At 35.9% G+C, this 17,670-nt stretch overlaps 2 protein-coding genes across 2 annotated transcripts; both read right to left on the bottom strand.

Moving 5' to 3' along the window:
* Positions 1–99: 99 nt before the first annotated feature.
* LOC18048668 (regulator of nonsense transcripts UPF2) lies at positions 100–12,231 on the bottom strand. Its single transcript, XM_024186962.1, has 18 exons — positions 11,992–12,231; positions 10,922–11,006; positions 10,414–10,501; positions 9,649–9,851; positions 8,597–8,947; positions 8,282–8,386; positions 7,959–8,086; positions 6,862–7,035; positions 6,661–6,742; positions 5,731–6,087; positions 5,431–5,628; positions 5,248–5,349; positions 4,652–4,903; positions 4,341–4,559; positions 3,110–3,280; positions 2,657–2,844; positions 2,366–2,385; positions 100–1,777 (listed from the first exon to the last, which is right to left on the bottom strand). The coding sequence occupies exons 2-18, from the start codon at positions 10,982–10,984 to the stop codon at positions 747–749; spliced, it is 3,732 nt and encodes a 1,243-aa protein (XP_024042730.1). The 5' UTR covers positions 10,985–11,006; positions 11,992–12,231; the 3' UTR covers positions 100–746.
* Positions 12,232–14,990: 2,759 nt separating this feature from the next.
* On the bottom strand, positions 14,991–15,759 carry LOC18048669. The gene is made up of 2 exons (XM_024189256.1): positions 15,529–15,759; positions 14,991–15,243 (listed from the first exon to the last, which is right to left on the bottom strand). The coding sequence occupies exons 1-2, from the start codon at positions 15,634–15,636 to the stop codon at positions 15,157–15,159; spliced, it is 195 nt and encodes a 64-aa protein (XP_024045024.1). The 5' UTR covers positions 15,637–15,759; the 3' UTR covers positions 14,991–15,156.
* Between the last annotated feature and the right edge of the window lie 1,911 nt (positions 15,760–17,670).

Genomic DNA, 17,670 nt, shown 5'->3' on the forward strand with positions numbered 1-17,670 from the left:
GTTTTGCGCCAGTGACAAGCTTCTATTGAAAGATATGGCTTTTACACCATACATGTTCTAATTTTTAAACATATATATATATATATATATATTCTAATCTTACACCAACTGTAAAACGATTGTTAACAAAATATTTGCTAACCTAAACATAATTCCATCCATGAGGGTTATAGTCGACACCACTTCCACTAAGCCATAAAACCTAAATCAGCTGCAGCTACTAGTGCTTCTTCATCAAGCCCATTTCTTTGTATTAACATATATATTAACATCAGAATGCATGGAAACACTGGTAAGTTAGAACTTTAGAATCTAATTACAGGACATATCCATAGCGACGTTTGCAAATCACAACCACCATAAGTCAAACACGAAATTTTCGCTCTTGTATTCCAAAACCTCATAAAAGCACCGAAGAATCAGATATATTTTCCATCCAGTATTTCAGAAGGAATTGTGATCAGTAGACCTTGCGCTAGAAGTTGTGGCTTTCAGCTGTAAAGATCAGAGAGTGAAATTCCAAGCCTGAATCCAATCCTCTGTAGATCACCGGAATTCACCTGCTTTGAACTCATGGGATGACACAAAAATCTAACTAAAGAGGGCAAGCTCTTGGTAGAGGTGCAGCAATTCTAATTTCTTTTCAAATCAGAGTATTCTCACTTCTTTCCACTGTTATGGCCACATACCAACACAAAATTTTCCCTGTAAGTCAAAATATTCATGTTTTTTGGGCTGTAAAAGGCTCATTTTCTCCTGCTGTGGTAGGTTCCTCCACCTGAATAATAATGATGCCCATGGCGTGATCCACCAGTTCTCCTGCTGGTTCCTTCCCATGAGCTACCTCGGCTTGCAACTCTGCTGCTGCCACTTGGCATCCAATTATTCAATATCTGTGTTCCCAACCCATTATTATCCTCTTCTCTATCATTATACTCCAATACCAGCCTCTTTATATCTTGTTTCTCCTCCAACTCAGCTGCTTCTTTCTGTTTTGTGCTTTGCACAAGGGTGCAATCTCGAGGAATGTACATTTGCTTTGTCTGTTGCTTGTTTCCACGCTTCACAAGGACTTTCACCTGAACTTCCTTGACTTCTCCAATGTCCTCCTCTAATGCCTCATCACCACTTTCCCCTCCAACCGTCCTCCCATGATGATCCTTCGAAGATCCTTCAAACACGTTCATTGGGATCATCATATTTAAAGTAGGCCGGCCTCTTAGCTCTTGTTTGCGCTGCTCCATGCTCTCCTGAACTACAGCCCGGAGCTCCTGCTCAAAATTTGCTAGTTCCTCAGGGTCAACCTCTGCAGCCTTCTGTCTGAAACGAACTTCATCGTCCTCATCAGAAGCAGGTCCGCCGCCCTCATCATCATCCTCGTCCTCATTGTCACATTCTTCATCATGATTCCCTTCATCCAAGTCTTCTTCATCATGCCCGTCTGGGTCAATTGTGCCACTTCCTGAATCGCTGTCAGTGTCCCCAATGTCTTCATGCAGTCTACCATTTTCCTCAGTACCACGTACTGCACTTTGTCCATTAGCTGAAATGGTGTTGGAAGTAGGTCGCCTAGAAGGCTTTTCAGTGTCAGAGTGCTTCTCGGTATTAGTTTTATCTGTTGAGACATTACGTTCATGCTCTTCAAGCTCTGTCAGAGCTGCATTAACTTCCTCAATGGAAGAATGTCGAGTCATGTTTGGGCGCAAGTCCGCAAATAAATCCTGCAAAGGCTTCAATTTATGAGCGCACACACGATACATGGATGGGATAATATTGTCTCAAACAAATTCCAGATAAGGTTAAATGTTCGAATAAGATATAAAAGGAACTAAACAATGCCAAGGGAAGATATGGCCAAAATAACCCAAGGATCTTTACTATATGCAAGATCCTAGCTCAAGTTTTCTTAGCAACAACCCTGTCCAATAAAGATTCATATTCCCTAGGTGAAATGATTTCCGAAACACAGCTCAAGATCGATATCAAACAGAGTACAATTCTGTTTATTAAATATTTATATATATCTTTAATCAACTTGTAGCCTATAAGATGCTTTTTGAAATTTGTGAACTTTTCTCAAGGAAGCCTATGAAGGGATGAAAATCAAGGAGAAACCAAAACACTAAGATTTCTCAATGCAAAAATTCCGCGTCCTAGGTCCTCTCTTAAAAAAATGTTATGCACGACAATGGCATCATTGTTTTCAATGCAAAAGCTCAGTGTATATCTGTTAAACTTAGTTCTATGCTTTACATGATTATTCACCATTAAAAGTGTTCCATAAGTTAATCAACAAACTCTGCATCTTACATAGCTGCTCTCATTTTTTTAAATCTTGGACCTAATTCTCTCTTTTGGCACCAACAGTATAATCCTGAGTTAACCCTAAGGCAATAGATCATATAGATGCAGCTTACAGCTTATCCATCCTGAAACTGAACTTCAGGTGACAAGGGTTATATCTGCCATTCAGTACATTTTAAACCATTAATCCAGCTTAGCCTAGATATATACTCTTGATACTATGATTTAGCAAGGTTGCCTAGCCAATTTAATAAACTCATTTGTGAGATAAATGATGAACCCAAAAGAAAAGGAGAAAAGGGTGGGGTTAATATAATATCTAAAATCCTAGGATTATTTATTTATGAAGCACAGGTCGTCAAACATTTGGCAATCCAGTGGGAGTCCACCTTTGCTGAGAATATACCTCTGGAAGTGTATCAAAAATCGATCAAGTTTCCTCTTGGAAGAGCCTCGGTCAAAGTAGTGACCACAAGTCTCAAGAAGAGTAATAACCATCCTGATCCGGAAACAATCTTCTGGTGGGTCCAGTACGTCTTGCTAACAGCATGAATAACCAGATATTAGTCACCATTTAAGAGAAGGTTAATTAAGAATTCGTGACCAAAATTAAACTGTAATAATAACAATAAAAGTAACATGAAAATCTATCTAGATTTTTTCAAGTTATGCTATTGTCTAACATCAAGATTTATCTCAAGGAAAACTATCTTGTTGACAGAAGCACTTGCGAAAATACACGTATAACTTTCTCCACTTTCATGGCTATATCAAAATTTCCAGGACATGAAAAGAAAATCCATACCTCTGCTGTCCCATGGCCGAAGACAAGAATCAAATAAAGTGTATCAAAGATAACAGATGAGTCCACATGTTCATAGTTGTATAGCTCCCCGAGAAACCGCATATGAGCAAGGCGTCTCTGCTGCATCCCATAGTCATTCAATTCCAGACCAAGCCTAATCTCCTCCAAAACCTGAAAGTAAATGATGCAACTGTTACAATTTCAACAAAAGTTATAAACACAGCAATTTGCATGCAAAAGCTTACTCTACCTACAAGAGTTTCCGGGTAAATTTTTGTATTATTTTTTTCATCATTAGTTGTTACAATTTGGGACTGGCTAGGAAAGGTTTAATTTGCTATCCCAGGATAGCTATATATCTTCACCGAAAATGTCATCAATAATAGCAAAAATTAGTTTGCCTGAATTCATCACTTAAAAGTCCCTTTAGTGAGTGATGGGAAAGAAATAGTGTCAACTCAGCTACACCACCTTTTTCACCTTTAGGAAAGTACTAGCAAGTAATTAGAACTCCATTCCAGAAATGTATTTCTAACTTTGAGATTCTGCTGTGGTTATGCTACTTGTACAAATTACCTTTTCCGTAGCAATGATAAGAGTTCAACTGAACATTTATACAGAAGCAAATGCTGCCAGGTAACTCACTCAAGTAATTAGAACTCCATTCCAGATATGTATTTCTAGCAAGACAGGGATAAAAGCAGATCTTAGGTGTGGCTAGAACTATCTCAAAAACTACTCTGCCAGGTAACTAACTTGATCTGGATCCAGTACCAAAAATTCCAAGTTAGCAGGGATAACCACCATGCTGCAAACGCTTACATGGAACAGATTCCCGATTACAAAGAGCCTACCTGGCATCAATCTTCGCCGTTAAACAACAACTTCGTCACAATATTTGGACATTTCAAGGATCTACCTTCATTATGTCAGTGTACTCAAGCAATTGAACACACCAAATGTGACATTATAATCTCCGTTTCTACTTTCAGAAACAGAAAAATTGTTATAGAGTGCATTCAGGAGAAACCATGAATGCCCTGAGCCAGTATTCTGGGTCTTATACCATCATATGCTTAACCAATGGTTGGTTAAACTAACATAACAACCAAGACTAACCCACAAAAAGAAAAATGATTATCAGGCAGATCATTAGAGAACATTAGTGTACATTTTAAAATCTACATCACTATGAGAGTATACCAGAAATACATTAATAACAGAAGCAAACCTCATCAACAACAGCTACAGCGAACTCATCATGATAGCGACTTAAACCAGCAGTGAGCGAAGCAATCAAGTGAATCTGACCATACTTCCCTTTATGAACCTTCATAAAGCACTTCAAAAGGTATGACTCACAATCACTCCAAGGTAATTTACGGAGTTGCCTCAGCACATGCTCAATGGAAGACTTATCAAGATCAGAGAATAGTAACTTCCTGATATACTGCAAAATCATTATGTGGAAGGTTATTTTGTGGTATAGATAAAAAAAAATTATGAAAGATATTTAACCACACATAAGATAATGATCTATACCTGATGTAATGGAGGACGAACTTTAGATACTCGTGCAGATCTTTCAGGAGGTTTGCACAGGTAGTAAGCATTTTCCACAAGAGTTACATGCCGGGGGTCCAAATTTTTGACATTCTTCAAGCGCATTAAAATCTCCAACATGTTAGCCATCCGTATACTAGTTTCAGGGGAACGATACAGAAAGCGGCCACACGTCTCAAGAAGATTGCATGCAACATCAATGTTATGATGAGTGAAATCATCCAAACAAGCCTGGGAATAGGAGGAAGCACGAAAGCAGTTAGCAGACATCCACTAAAATGGTGCAGCTCAGAGTAATAACAAGAGTGATAAAAGAAGAGCAACTAAGATAGCTGCAAGGTACAATATCAATGTAGTTTCACTTTAACTCTTTTGGAAAGCACCATCAAAGAAAAGAAAAGAGAAGGAATAAAAAAGAAGCTTTCTAGGCAAAACATTTAATTATTGATTTGTATCTCCACATACTGTAACAAACTATGTATACGGCACACATAAACACGCACAAATGCATACCATCTCTACACACACAAAAACAAACTAGAGATCTTTCACTCAATCACCTACTAAGCATATACCTTTAGACAACTAAAAACAAGACCAGCTGGAGCAATTTTGAACTTGCATAGTTCTCCGATAAACCTAATATTCCTGATCTTTGTTTCAATGTTCATTTGATCCTGCAGTGGCAAATTATGACTCAGTATGCAAACAATATAAATTAATGAAAAAAAAAAGAGAATAAATACAGAGCCGATGACCTTTTTATTTATCAAGAAGTTGAACTCTTCTTCCAACATCTGTATCAGCATGGAAGAGACATCCTTCATACAAGTTGAAAGTGTGGCAACCATGCGTGAGTAGTATGGCAGCAGTTCCAAAGATGTTCGTGGTACGTTAAACAATGCCCTTACTAGCCTTTTCCTATTTGACTTTGAATTTAAATAACAAAACTCCACCTGAAGATATGTAATAAATAATTATAATCTTCAATACAGATGCACTCTACAACCAGAAAACAGGAGTATTGAACAGTAAAAGTCCGAAAGAGGTATTATTACAGTCAATTGATCTATAAGGTCGCGGCTGACACAGCCTGGGAGTCTCTGCAATAGAGCATCCAAATTTGTCCCCTCAACACCTTTAAGTTTCTCCTTTTCAGTTTCCACCTTTCTTTCTGTATCCTTTTCTTTTCCCTTTTCCTTGTCTGGATCTTTAGCCTTTTCTTTATCTTTTTCTTCTTTATCCTTTCCTTTTCCTTTCTCCTTGTCTGGATCTTTGGCCTTTTCTTTCTCTTTTTCTTCTTTATCTTTTCCTTTCTCAACTGATTTTCCCTCTGGCGAAGCACCCAAATCTGCAGAAACCTCTGCAGTATCTTGGGCGGCCAACTGACCTTGGTCCGGTTCAGAAGCAGGGTCCTTACAAGAAAATAAAATTTTCTATAAGCAACTGCAAATTAGCTATTAATATTTGTATAGAAAAGATTAAACACACATATGTATTTATGTTACTAAAGCACAAAGAGCAATGAAAAGCCCAATCAACCACAGTTCTGTGATAATCAATGGAAACTAGAAGAGACTCAAATAAAACTGGCCAAGAAACCTAAAAAATCCACCATTTTGCTATTACGTTATCCATGGTCCTAATCTTAAGTTTCTTTGCATTAGGTATTTGATTTTTTTTTTTCCAGTTTTGAACTTTAAACATTAGAAATAAGCGATATTTCAAAACTTCTGTCAAAACGCAAATAATCATATAAAAGCATAGAAAATCAAAGCAGATCTATTGAATACCTAGAAGTAATCTAAATTGTCAGCAACAATTTGCACAGTAGTATAAAACATCTGACTCTTACAATTAGAAGTAGAATTTGAAAATTTTACAACTTTTAACGCTAAAAAATGCAAAATCTGTCGGCATGCTATAACTGTGTGGGGAAATGAAGAAGAATTCCAGTTAAAAGGACTTAAAAAATTCAGACTTCATACAGTTGGTTGCTCCAATGGCTTCACAGATGGCTCATTCGCTTTATGCTCTGCTTCTCCCAGTAATACTGCTGGCACAAATGCTCTGAACAGTACATAGATTGTTGAAGTTAAATTTCAGTATTAAACAAACCAGCATCTAAGTGATATTCCAATCAACAGAAAGCTTCAAATAGTTGTTATGAAGAAAAAGAAAAATCTAACCTGAGATCAGGTAAGCATTCATAGAAAGCCCTAGTCTCTTCATCATCCCACACAGGTTCTGGCACAGAAGAATCTTTGCCAGATGCAGGAGAAGCATCTTCTCCAGAGGTAACCCGAGTAGTGTGAACATCCTCTGGCATGACTGGAGGCTGCATATCAAGTGCCTCTGCTAAACTGGGAAACACAAAACCTCCAAGGTGAGCGGACCACGAAAACCAAGCAATAAATGGATAATCATCGACTATATCCAGTATCAGACAGCAAACTGGATAATGATCTCATTCTAAGCCTCCCAATAAACACTATGGCCAGAAAACACCACTCAAGTTGACACAGGAGAGAGCAAACACACATAATGACAAGTCTTCAACTAAGAATGTACAACACCAGAAATAAATATCCTCTGGACAGAAGACTAGGACTATGTTTCCATAATGCAGCATAACCCATCACACATTACTAAGGTAAGTCGAACTATTCCATCAGCTGCAATGCCTGTCTTTTGACCTACTGCCAATTACTGAAAAACCTTCAGAATTGGTATGTGAAGGGCAAGATCAAGAACCAAAGCACCAACTAGAGACAAGGAATTAAAAATCCAGAACATATATATTCATCTGAATAACTGAATCTAAGTAAACATCTACGGCAATCAATTAACTCAGTCCACATTCTGACTTCAAGCAGTAGCATTATCATCTTCAACAATGGTTGTCTAATTAAGAGATCAATCTAAAGCTTCAAGTACTGAGTGCCCACAACTCATAAGATCTCAAATTTTCCAATTTAAGTAAAACATGAATTCTAACAAGAAAATGACTATACTTCAGACCACTGACCAGAATCTTGCTATCGCTTGTCAGTACAACTCATATCACCCACAAAATAATAAATTTAGTAGGTATAATAACTCTAGGACCGGCGACAAAAGCCTCAACCATAACAACATTCTAAACCAGATAGCTTTACTTCGAGAACTATTCTCTCAGCTTATGGCTCTTGGTTCAGCTTTTATACAACCAGAAATGAGTACGATACTGTAGTGACTGAAAAAGTTGTCGTAGACAAACAAAGATGAAATAAAATCATCAACTTACGAGGAGACATTACGGTACAAATGGTCATAAGATTTTCGTAGCTTTTCATATGAGGATGAATTTTCTTCACTGAGCTCTCCTTTAGCATTTAAAATCTTTGCATTTTCATTTTCCATTTGCCGGAGTGACTGCAACAGGTTGAACATCAAATAAGGCCTTCAGAAAGAAGTAAAGAACAATAATCAAGCATGAAAAAGGATGAGATCCTGAATCTGATACTGTCGATTAGCAGAATCCAAAAATTTCCAACCATAGAAATCTAGATACAAGGACCACTAAAACAACTAATACATTAGCTTTTAAACAAGGCTATAAACTCTTACAGTATGCTCTGCCTGAAGAAGTTCTTGGACAGCATTGTAATATGTATGAAATGCCTTCTTGAAAATTTTCTTTTGATCTGCCGTGATATTAAGGCCCTTAAAAAACTGTAGCAAAATGTCAACAGATAAATTACGCACAAGAAATAACATCAAAGAGAAGCAACTAGGGGAAGAATCAAAAGACAACTACAACTACAGCAAATACATCTAATGTGAATTAGAGATCTCAATAGGAAAATGTAAAAAGTATAGAGAACGGAAAAGAGATATTAGACAAGTAACGATCATTTATAAACAAAAAAGAAAAGTTTGAACCTCTTCATAAATTTCTTGTCCAGGTCCAGACAGTGGGAGTCCTAAAAAGATTCTTCCTTGTCGAGCAAAACTAGCAAGAAGCGTCAAATTTGTCTGCGTAGTATCTCGGTCCTTTAAGTGTTCTATGCTAGTAAGATCCTTGATGATATTAATGAATATGCTGCTATCTTCTATAATCCCGATAAAATAAAGTTCCAGAAGGAGTTTCAGGGTGCTGCGCTTCTTCATGGCCTTCAAGTTCCTGTCAGCATCTAAGTCCTCTCCAGATTTTCCAGGAAAGAATACTTTCAAGAGTCCATCAATGAGGCATGGTGAGAAGTCTTTGTACCGTTGATGAAGCAAAGAGCATATCTTTAGAAAGTAGACAAGTGTCAGCCATAAACCCAGTAACAATGTATATGTGTATATATAAATATTGGCAATATACTTACAAATACAGTTGCTCTTGTTCTTGATACAGAATGGAAACTTAGTACAATCATCACTCACCAATATGAACATGATCAATTGGTAACGGACCTCAAGAATACTCAGCATCGTACACAAGTTTGGAGGTCAAATCTACAATTTTGCCAAAATACTAACAAAGAGCAGGCAAATCACAAAAAGCAATAGACAAGCATGCTTGTCATGCCCTTAGGGTTCATTTCAAGTTCAAGTCTCAGATTAAAGAGAATTAAAAGTAAAATAAATAATTAAAAAAATTAACTTGAAACCTAATATGGATTGAAGAACCTCTAATTCACACAGAATTATCTTGGAGGCCATAATGTATACTATAATTACCAAAAATAGAATGTCAAATTGTTACTTAAGTAATTTCAAAATGCTAACATTAGCTACAATAGATAATGCTGAGCTTCTTTATACAAGGAGATCAACAACAATAAGCCAAATACCAAAAGACATTCAATCGAGGGACAAAAGATAAGATTAAAGAAATTATTATGATAAAAGTATAATAAAAGAATTTTTTTTTTAAAAAAAATTATATTGGAAGATGTAAAGTGGGAACCCCAAAAATTTTCAAGTCAAATATTTACAAAGAGTACCTGAGCTGCTGCTTGTATGTCCGAACTTCTAAGCTTGGCATCACAAATAGCTGTCACAGCCTCACTGACAAATTTGCTAAGATTGACACTTCTCAACTCATCCATCAGTCCTTCTCGCTGCTCTTCATTTATCTGCTTTAACTTTTTGATAGTTGCTGTGTTGCGCTTAATGCTGGAATCCAATGTTCTGAGGAATCCGGAATCTGGAACCAACATGGAACCTTATCAAAATATATGGTGCAGTAATTCCCACAGAGGTCCTGAATTAGATCCAATGCCTTAAAGTTCTCAAAGAGACTAAGAAAAACTGTATTTCTTATTTCAATTCACAAATATAATCAGAAAATTATTGAACCTTGATATCATGGATACGTCAAATGAAAACAATCATTCTCTTCAAACATCTCTATGATCAACCCTATTTGCAATTTCTAAATGCAAGCTTGCAAAGCAAAGCCCAAGGCCTCAAATGTAAGACAAATTGGACTGAAATGCAAAATATAGTGCATCTCCAAATGCCTACAAGCCTAAAGAATAACATTTTAAATGTCACAGCTTACTAAAAACATTATCTGAAATACCTAATTGCTGTTTTATATCATTATGGCAACAAGTATGAACAATAAATAACTATCATCACTCATTTTCATACGAGGTTTAGAGATTGAAAAGTAAGACAAACCAGAAACTTCAAACATATCCATTTTATGGACCAAAAATTAAATGTTAACGCACAATCCTCAAATTCTATTAACTATTACTAACCAGGCCTTTCAGGATTCAAATTGCTTTGACAGAGCGCCATCTTTGCCTCAATTGATTTCTTAATTTCCTCAAGGCGAGCAACAGCTTCCTGCAATAGAAAGAAAAGAATTACAAAGAACTTCACAACTTTGCAGAGAGACCCCAACAAAAAAATAAAAGCAAGCTATAAAGAACCCTTTCTTAGATTACTTTTTAAAAAAAATCAGTTTAGGAAAATTTCAACCACAGCCCAACATAGAGACACCATTAATGATTTTATCAACGATATGAGCAGGAAAAAAAAAACATAAGGAAGAGCATAGTCTAGGACATAGAACTTAGTTCCTATTTTTGCTAAGTATGACATAGTTTCCTAGTATATGAATGCTATAAAACTTTCAGTTATGTGTGTTTGTTGCAAGTCAGCTAAAATTGCTTCATAATATGACCCTTTTTTTTTTTTTACCTACAATCAAGGCACTCTAAATCAAGCAATGTGAATATCAAGTTACAATGTAATAACTCTCACCTCATCACCTTGCTTGTCATTATGTTCACCACTGACACGGTATTCATCCTCATGGTGATCCATCTTTCTAATGATATTCGCTAACCTATACAAAAACAATTGCGAGACTCAATGCTAAAACAGTAATAATAGGCGAAAAACAAAAGCGATATGAGATTCTTGTACCATCTTTACACTATTACCAAAAACAGCTCAAACTAAACAATCCGATCCACAATAATATAACAATACAACCGACCATTTAGAATATACGTGCACACATATGCAAATTATAGATAGTCATTACCATTCAGGGGGAAATAATGGAGGTAATTATTAAGTAAAAACAAAAGCTCACAAAAACAGCACAATCTGATTTAATTGTAAATGATGCAACAAAATCCTAAACTATTCTGCAAGCACAAACTCACAAAAGACAAGAAAAATCAAAACTTTCAAGAAAATGTAAGCTAGGCTTGGACACAGTCCAGTTTGATTTCTCTCTCTTCTGTTACCGATTGAAGCAAACAAAAATTATAGTTTTTCTCCTTAACTTTTATTTTTTTTAATTTTACCGAGAATTTCATTTTCAACAACAACAAACACTCTCACCAAAATCTGAGCCCCACGTAGGCAATGAACGAATAAAACCACAAGTTGGTGTCCATCCATGGCTAGAAAGGTTTCTTCCATTTTTCTTTACCGTGATTTCTTTTTCCCCCTTGTTTGATTATCAAGTAATTAATTGTTTGCAATCTTAGTTTGAGATGGAGGTTAAGTAATATTAACATGGAACAATCTGTAAGGAATCGGAACCTTGCCAGTTCAGTATTCTTGAACCTAAACTTCTTCCAAAATTTTCCAAAACATAAAAAATTCAGTATGCAAAAATATAAGTTCATGACCTAATGCCCTGTTACGTAATAAAAAAAATAAAAACTTAAAAAAGAAAAAAAATACATCATATGAACAAACAGGAAAATACCCAGATGAATTAAACGGAAAAACGAGCAACAAAATCCATAAAGCACAACGTTTCGACAAGATCTACGACTGAAAAACTGAAAGAGGAGAAATCTGAGTCGACTCACCGAGTTAAGGGGTAAGGAGAAGGCGCCTGAGGCTGGAACACGGCACAAATGATGAATTAAAATTACTGAGTCGGGGGTATGTTGAAACTTTTCGAATGGTTTCTGGGAAGTGATGGTGATGGTGGTGGTGCAAATGCTTCTTGCTGCTTCTTAATAACCGATTTGGTTATTTAGGCCGGAGGAGTACGATTTCAAAGGTTTTTTTTTTTATTAATTATTAATTTCACCCATCAGAAGCTTCTATAGACATTGGACCGTTTAATTATTAGTTAATCACAATCAAAAAAATTATAAATGATATTATTAAAAATTAACAATAATTCTCCAAGAATTCTTAAAGTTTTATTTTATTTTTACTATTTTTTAAGTCTGAAAACGGACTATAAATTATCAAATTCGACGATACTATAAAATATAATGATAGTAATGTATTTTCTTAGTGCATGGCAAAATAGTTTTTAGTGGATATAGAATTGAGAGGCTTTTTGGGAAGTTTCAACAATCCCTCTACTTATAAATACTTACACACACACTAGAATTTAGAAGGGTAGAGTTATATAATGGATTAAAATTTAAGGGATCTTCATACATTGAAGTAGATTGTATAAAATTATATTAGATTGTATATTTATTACGTGAAGTACTCACTAATTGAATCTATTTTTTTTTTCATAAAAAAGAGATACAGGTGGCAAAATTTAAAATAAACTTTTTTAACCTTTTACCTCCTCAAGATTTGAATCTGTGGACCAGTTAAATAAAGCTATTTAAAAGCACTTGAGCACAACTTTGGGAGCTACTCACTAATTGAATTAATTTAGAAGAAGATAAAGTATAGTAACATTAATTTATTATTATAAAGTATTTAAAATTAATTTTCTGGTCAATAAATTAATAAATATAACCTTTTTTTTATTTCATTACATTAAAGAGATAATGTTTTGAAATATTGTGTTATTAATATTGAAAATTAAATAGGAAACATAATCTTTTGAATTATCGTTTTTTGGAATAGAAGATTTATTCATGAATTCCCTTACCTCCCCAAAGTTTTTCTTTTTTCAATTAATAACTTTACTTTTTTTTTTTCTAGTAACTTTATGACCAAATTAATGATAAATTCATTGGTATAGCTTCTCTAAATGTACAAATGGGACTTCAATTCCTCCGTTTGATCGGATCGCACCTCAGTTTTTTTCAATTTTCTTTTCAATATATTGACTCAAAAAATGAGATTTTCTAAAAATAATAACAATTATACAATCTAGACAGTGAAGAGGGAAAATAACTAAATCTTGCCCTCATTTATAATATGATATACTTGGGCCGTCTTTTCTTCGTCCGGCCCATTTTACGGCCACTCACTTAGAAGCACAGTATCACAAATCTGTAAGGACCAAGGATGATCAGCCTGGTCTCTCAAAAGTAAAAAACATGTTTGATTTGCTACAAGAAGATGATCTACAAACCAATTTAGTAGTCTTATTGTAATTTGTAAGAATCATGCACCGCTGTAGTACTTGCCTTTCTTCATCAATTCATGAGCTAACTTAAACTGAACCCTATAGTTGTAAAATTGATCAAAAGTGAGGAATCATTGGTCAGTTGATTAGATAAAATGTAACTACAATCACTCTGTCCTTCAGTGTTGAGAAGTCAAAATCAAAATTTCGGCACTCTCACGTCGCGTTTTCCTTCACAGAAACCAGGAGCAATGACTACTTTGCCAGTCCTTTCCACTGTTGTTTTGAGGAATGCAACGCAATGCAGTCATTTGGTATTTCAAGGCTGAAATGATACTGATCTTTTCATGATGAAACAAATTCCTGCATCAGCCAGGATGATATACATGCGTCAAATACAGATAATAAAATGGAAGCTCCTACCGAAGAGTGAATGAACATGACAGAACAACAAGAAATAGCTTTGGGAATCATCATGATAATAGACACTCAGACTACATATATGATGTGGATAAGCAAGGAACGAAAGATTGTGCAACCACATTATGTCACTGGTAGTCATTTAGCTATAAAAATGAAGCATGGCTGATGTCATTTGAAAAATCAGTTCAGAAGGTTCCAATGATCAGCAACACTAAAATATGGACTATGACAGAATAACATACCTTCGTTTGTTTTTTATCGCTTTTTCTTAGCTTACGAGAGCACTAATTGATCATTGAAAACTCTTTAAGATGTCTAGCCATGCATGGACGATAGCATTTCCAAATTTTCACCGGAGGACAAGGCTGGAATCCCTAGTAAAGTATTCTTTCCTCTTTGTTGCTTCTTCCCAGATTAATGCTCCTACTCATTCTTTTTTTTCTTTTTTAAACTTTCAGAAAGAAAACAGACCTGAAGCACAAATGGGGTGCAAGAGCATCCCATGAAAACTCAAATCACTCCAAGTACTGCAGCTTTCAGAGAACCTCAACCTTATTGTCGAGAATGTAGTCAAAGCACATTACCTTGCAATTTCTAATACTAACATTGCTTAGACACCGAAATTTTTTATCAAATAAATCACAGAGGATGGGGTCAAATAAATCACAGAGGATGGGGAAGCGACACAATGTAAGTTGCACAGCAGGTACATCCATCAAACCAAAAAGTCCTAAAAGACCCAAAGGTTTTCTGCCCATAATTATTCAAGCACAGTCCTCAGAATATAATAACTTCTGACAAACCCATGTACCACAAGTGCACTTCAAAATGCGATAGGGAAAAACAAAATGACCAACTACAGTGCAAAAACCTTCAACACAGCATTAAATAACACAATCAGAACTCATTTCAAGCTGTTTTGATATTAAGTAAATAAACTATCCAAAAGAGAGAAACTCTCACCTACTTCCGTTTTCTTCTGGTCGGATTGCTCCAATTAATCACCTATGCTCAACAAGCAAGATTATAAAACCTCTTTCTTTCGCATTAATTTTAAAATCTTGGAGAGAAACAAATTGGGTTTGCTTGGTAAGTGGGAAAATGAAAGAAAAATAAGAAATATAATAGCTTACTTGATATTTCTTATTTCTTTTGGTAATTCAAACAACATAATACACACAAGCCTCAAAAATTTCATTTCATACCTAAGCTTCCCTATCATTTCACAAGAACAGAGCAGTTTGAAAAAGAAAAACAGAAGAAAAAAAAAACTAAAAAGCTACATGGAATCATCAAGTTCCTTCAACTTCTCTTGCTTCTTCTTCATTTCACTCTCATACTTTCTCAATCTCTCATTCATCTTCTCCTGCATATTAACAAAAATAAAATAAAATTTACTTAAAATGAATGAGCTGTAGTATGCGTTGTTTGACTTGAACCGGAGAAACAAATTGACTACTCCTTGAATGCCCCAAAAATTATAAAAAAGAACTAATAGAGATTCTGAATCTTCCTAAATTTTCAAGCACTTTCTCGAGAACCAAACAAGGCAAATAAGCAAAAATGAAAGTAAATAAAATCAAAACTAAGATAGAGAGCGCTAATAATAATAATAATAATAATAATAATAATAATAATAATAAAATTGGACCTTGTAGCTGATTTCCATACGATGCATAACGTAGAAACCTAGAATGCCGCCGAGGATTGTGCCCGTTATGATCCGTACGGACGCCCAATACGGTGACGCCACTGCCATTTTCTCTCTCTGCTTCTCCCCGTTTGTTCTCCACTGTGCGTTGCTTTTCGAAACAAAACGCACCGTATTCTGATTCTCACAGCTTATGCTATTGCACGTTTCTGTTTCTCATTTACTCTGGACTTAAACGCACCGCTTAATACCTCTTTCTATTATTAATTTTTTTTTAATAAATCTATTTTCCATCACTGAAAACGCACCGCTCCACATGGCTGGTAGATCCGGATGGCAAGCCAAGCCAGAGCCCGACTCTAGAGGTGGCAAAAAAGTCCGTCTGGACCAGATTCGGTCTAGACCCGGCACATTACCCGGACCGGATGGAAAGAAAAAGTGGGTCCGGTCATTAAAAATCAATGCCCGATTGTTTCTGGGCACGGGTCCGGTCACAGCACGAAGAACCCGGAACATGAACCGTGTCCGATTTTGTTAAGGTAAAAAAAAAAAGAGCGGAAAATATAAAATGCGGAAAAACCATTTTGCCCAATTGCCCTAACCCTAAATCTTGACTTCAGAGAGTAAACACAAAACACACACACTAAAACAATTTGTTGTTGTGGGCTGCCACCTTCCTCTGTCTCTCCATCAGTCGGCACCTCGCAACGTTTGGTCATCTTCTCAGTTGCAGCCTGCAGCCACCGCGCCTCTTCTGAGCCATCGTCTTGCGCGTTTGGTCATCTTCTCAACTACAGCCACCGAGCGACGGCGTCAGCTATCCAGCCAACGTTTGGTCATCTTCTCAGTCACCGGTGTTATTTATCAGCCTCAACTTCGCCGTCACAGCCACCAGCCTTTTAATTCAAAACCAGAATAAAAGCCCGTGCCCGGATAGTGTCAGGCATATGCCCGGCCCGCATAGAAAAAACTCGGGCATGGTCCGGGTTCGGGCATTTATGTGTGGCACGCGGGTAGGTCCCGGGCACCCCCAAACCCGGATCCGACCCGGACTTCTGCCAACCCTACCCGACCCAATTACTGAAATTAAAGGTCCGACTCATAAAAACATTGATTATTTATTCTTTGATTTGGGATGGGTTCGATCCTATTTGAGCAAGGGTTGGGTTGGATTTTTTCAAGTCTGCATAGTATTTTCTCTCTCACCTTAAATATTTTGCTTTGTTTTGTCTGATTTTACTTTGCTTTGTCTGATTTTGCTTTGTTTTGTCTGATTTTGCTTTGTTTTGTCTGATTTTACTTTGCTTTGTCTGATTTTGCTTTGTTTGTCAATGAAGTAAAACAAAATTGCTCTAGAGCTATTATATATTTAGATGTCCATAATTTTTCATAAAAAAGAAAAAAAAACACTAATGTCTTATACAAATAAAAACGCACAATTTCATAATTCAATTTCACAACTTGACATAAAAAAAATAAATAAATAATTTTTCTCATATGTATTGCACCCAAAATTACTCTTTTATATACGCACACATGTAAATATATCCTCTATAAAACTAAAAAGTCATAATTTTTCATAATCTTTTTCCAATTTCAAATCAATTCAACTCTGACCCAAGTTTGATCAGGCATTAATTTTTTGGCCCGAGCCTAACTCGAAACTCGAAAATTCGAGCAAAAACCCAAAAAATTTGGGTTAGGTCAATTGGACAAAAATTCGGGCTGGGTCAAATTGCCGTTCCTACTTGTAGACAACTATAAAATATTTATACACACAATTTACAAACCAAACCAAAACCAAATAATATTAATATTGTAAGGTTGAAGTAATTGTACAGACTGTATGGAAGAAAAGTTTGAGGACCCTTGATGCTTAATGAAATTGGCTCGACGTTCATTAGCAGTGTTAACAATATGTTCTAATTCAAAAATACATGCACGCACTTAAAAAAATTCAAGGCATGGCCTTTAGATGCTTTGGTTTTCTCTTTTGATCTCAATCAACTTGTCATATATGCACCGCGGGAAGCTGAGAAAATGGTCTCGGTTGATTCCTTCTTCTTTACAATGAACCCAATGACTTGGATGGTAAGTAACATGGTACCAAGTTGAAGCTTTCGTGCAAATATCTTCATGAAT

Source organism: Citrus clementina, unplaced genomic scaffold, assembly GCF_000493195.1.
Source record: "Citrus clementina cultivar Clemenules unplaced genomic scaffold, Citrus_clementina_v1.0 scaffold_3, whole genome shotgun sequence".
Taxonomy (NCBI): Eukaryota; Viridiplantae; Streptophyta; class Magnoliopsida; order Sapindales; family Rutaceae; genus Citrus; species Citrus x clementina.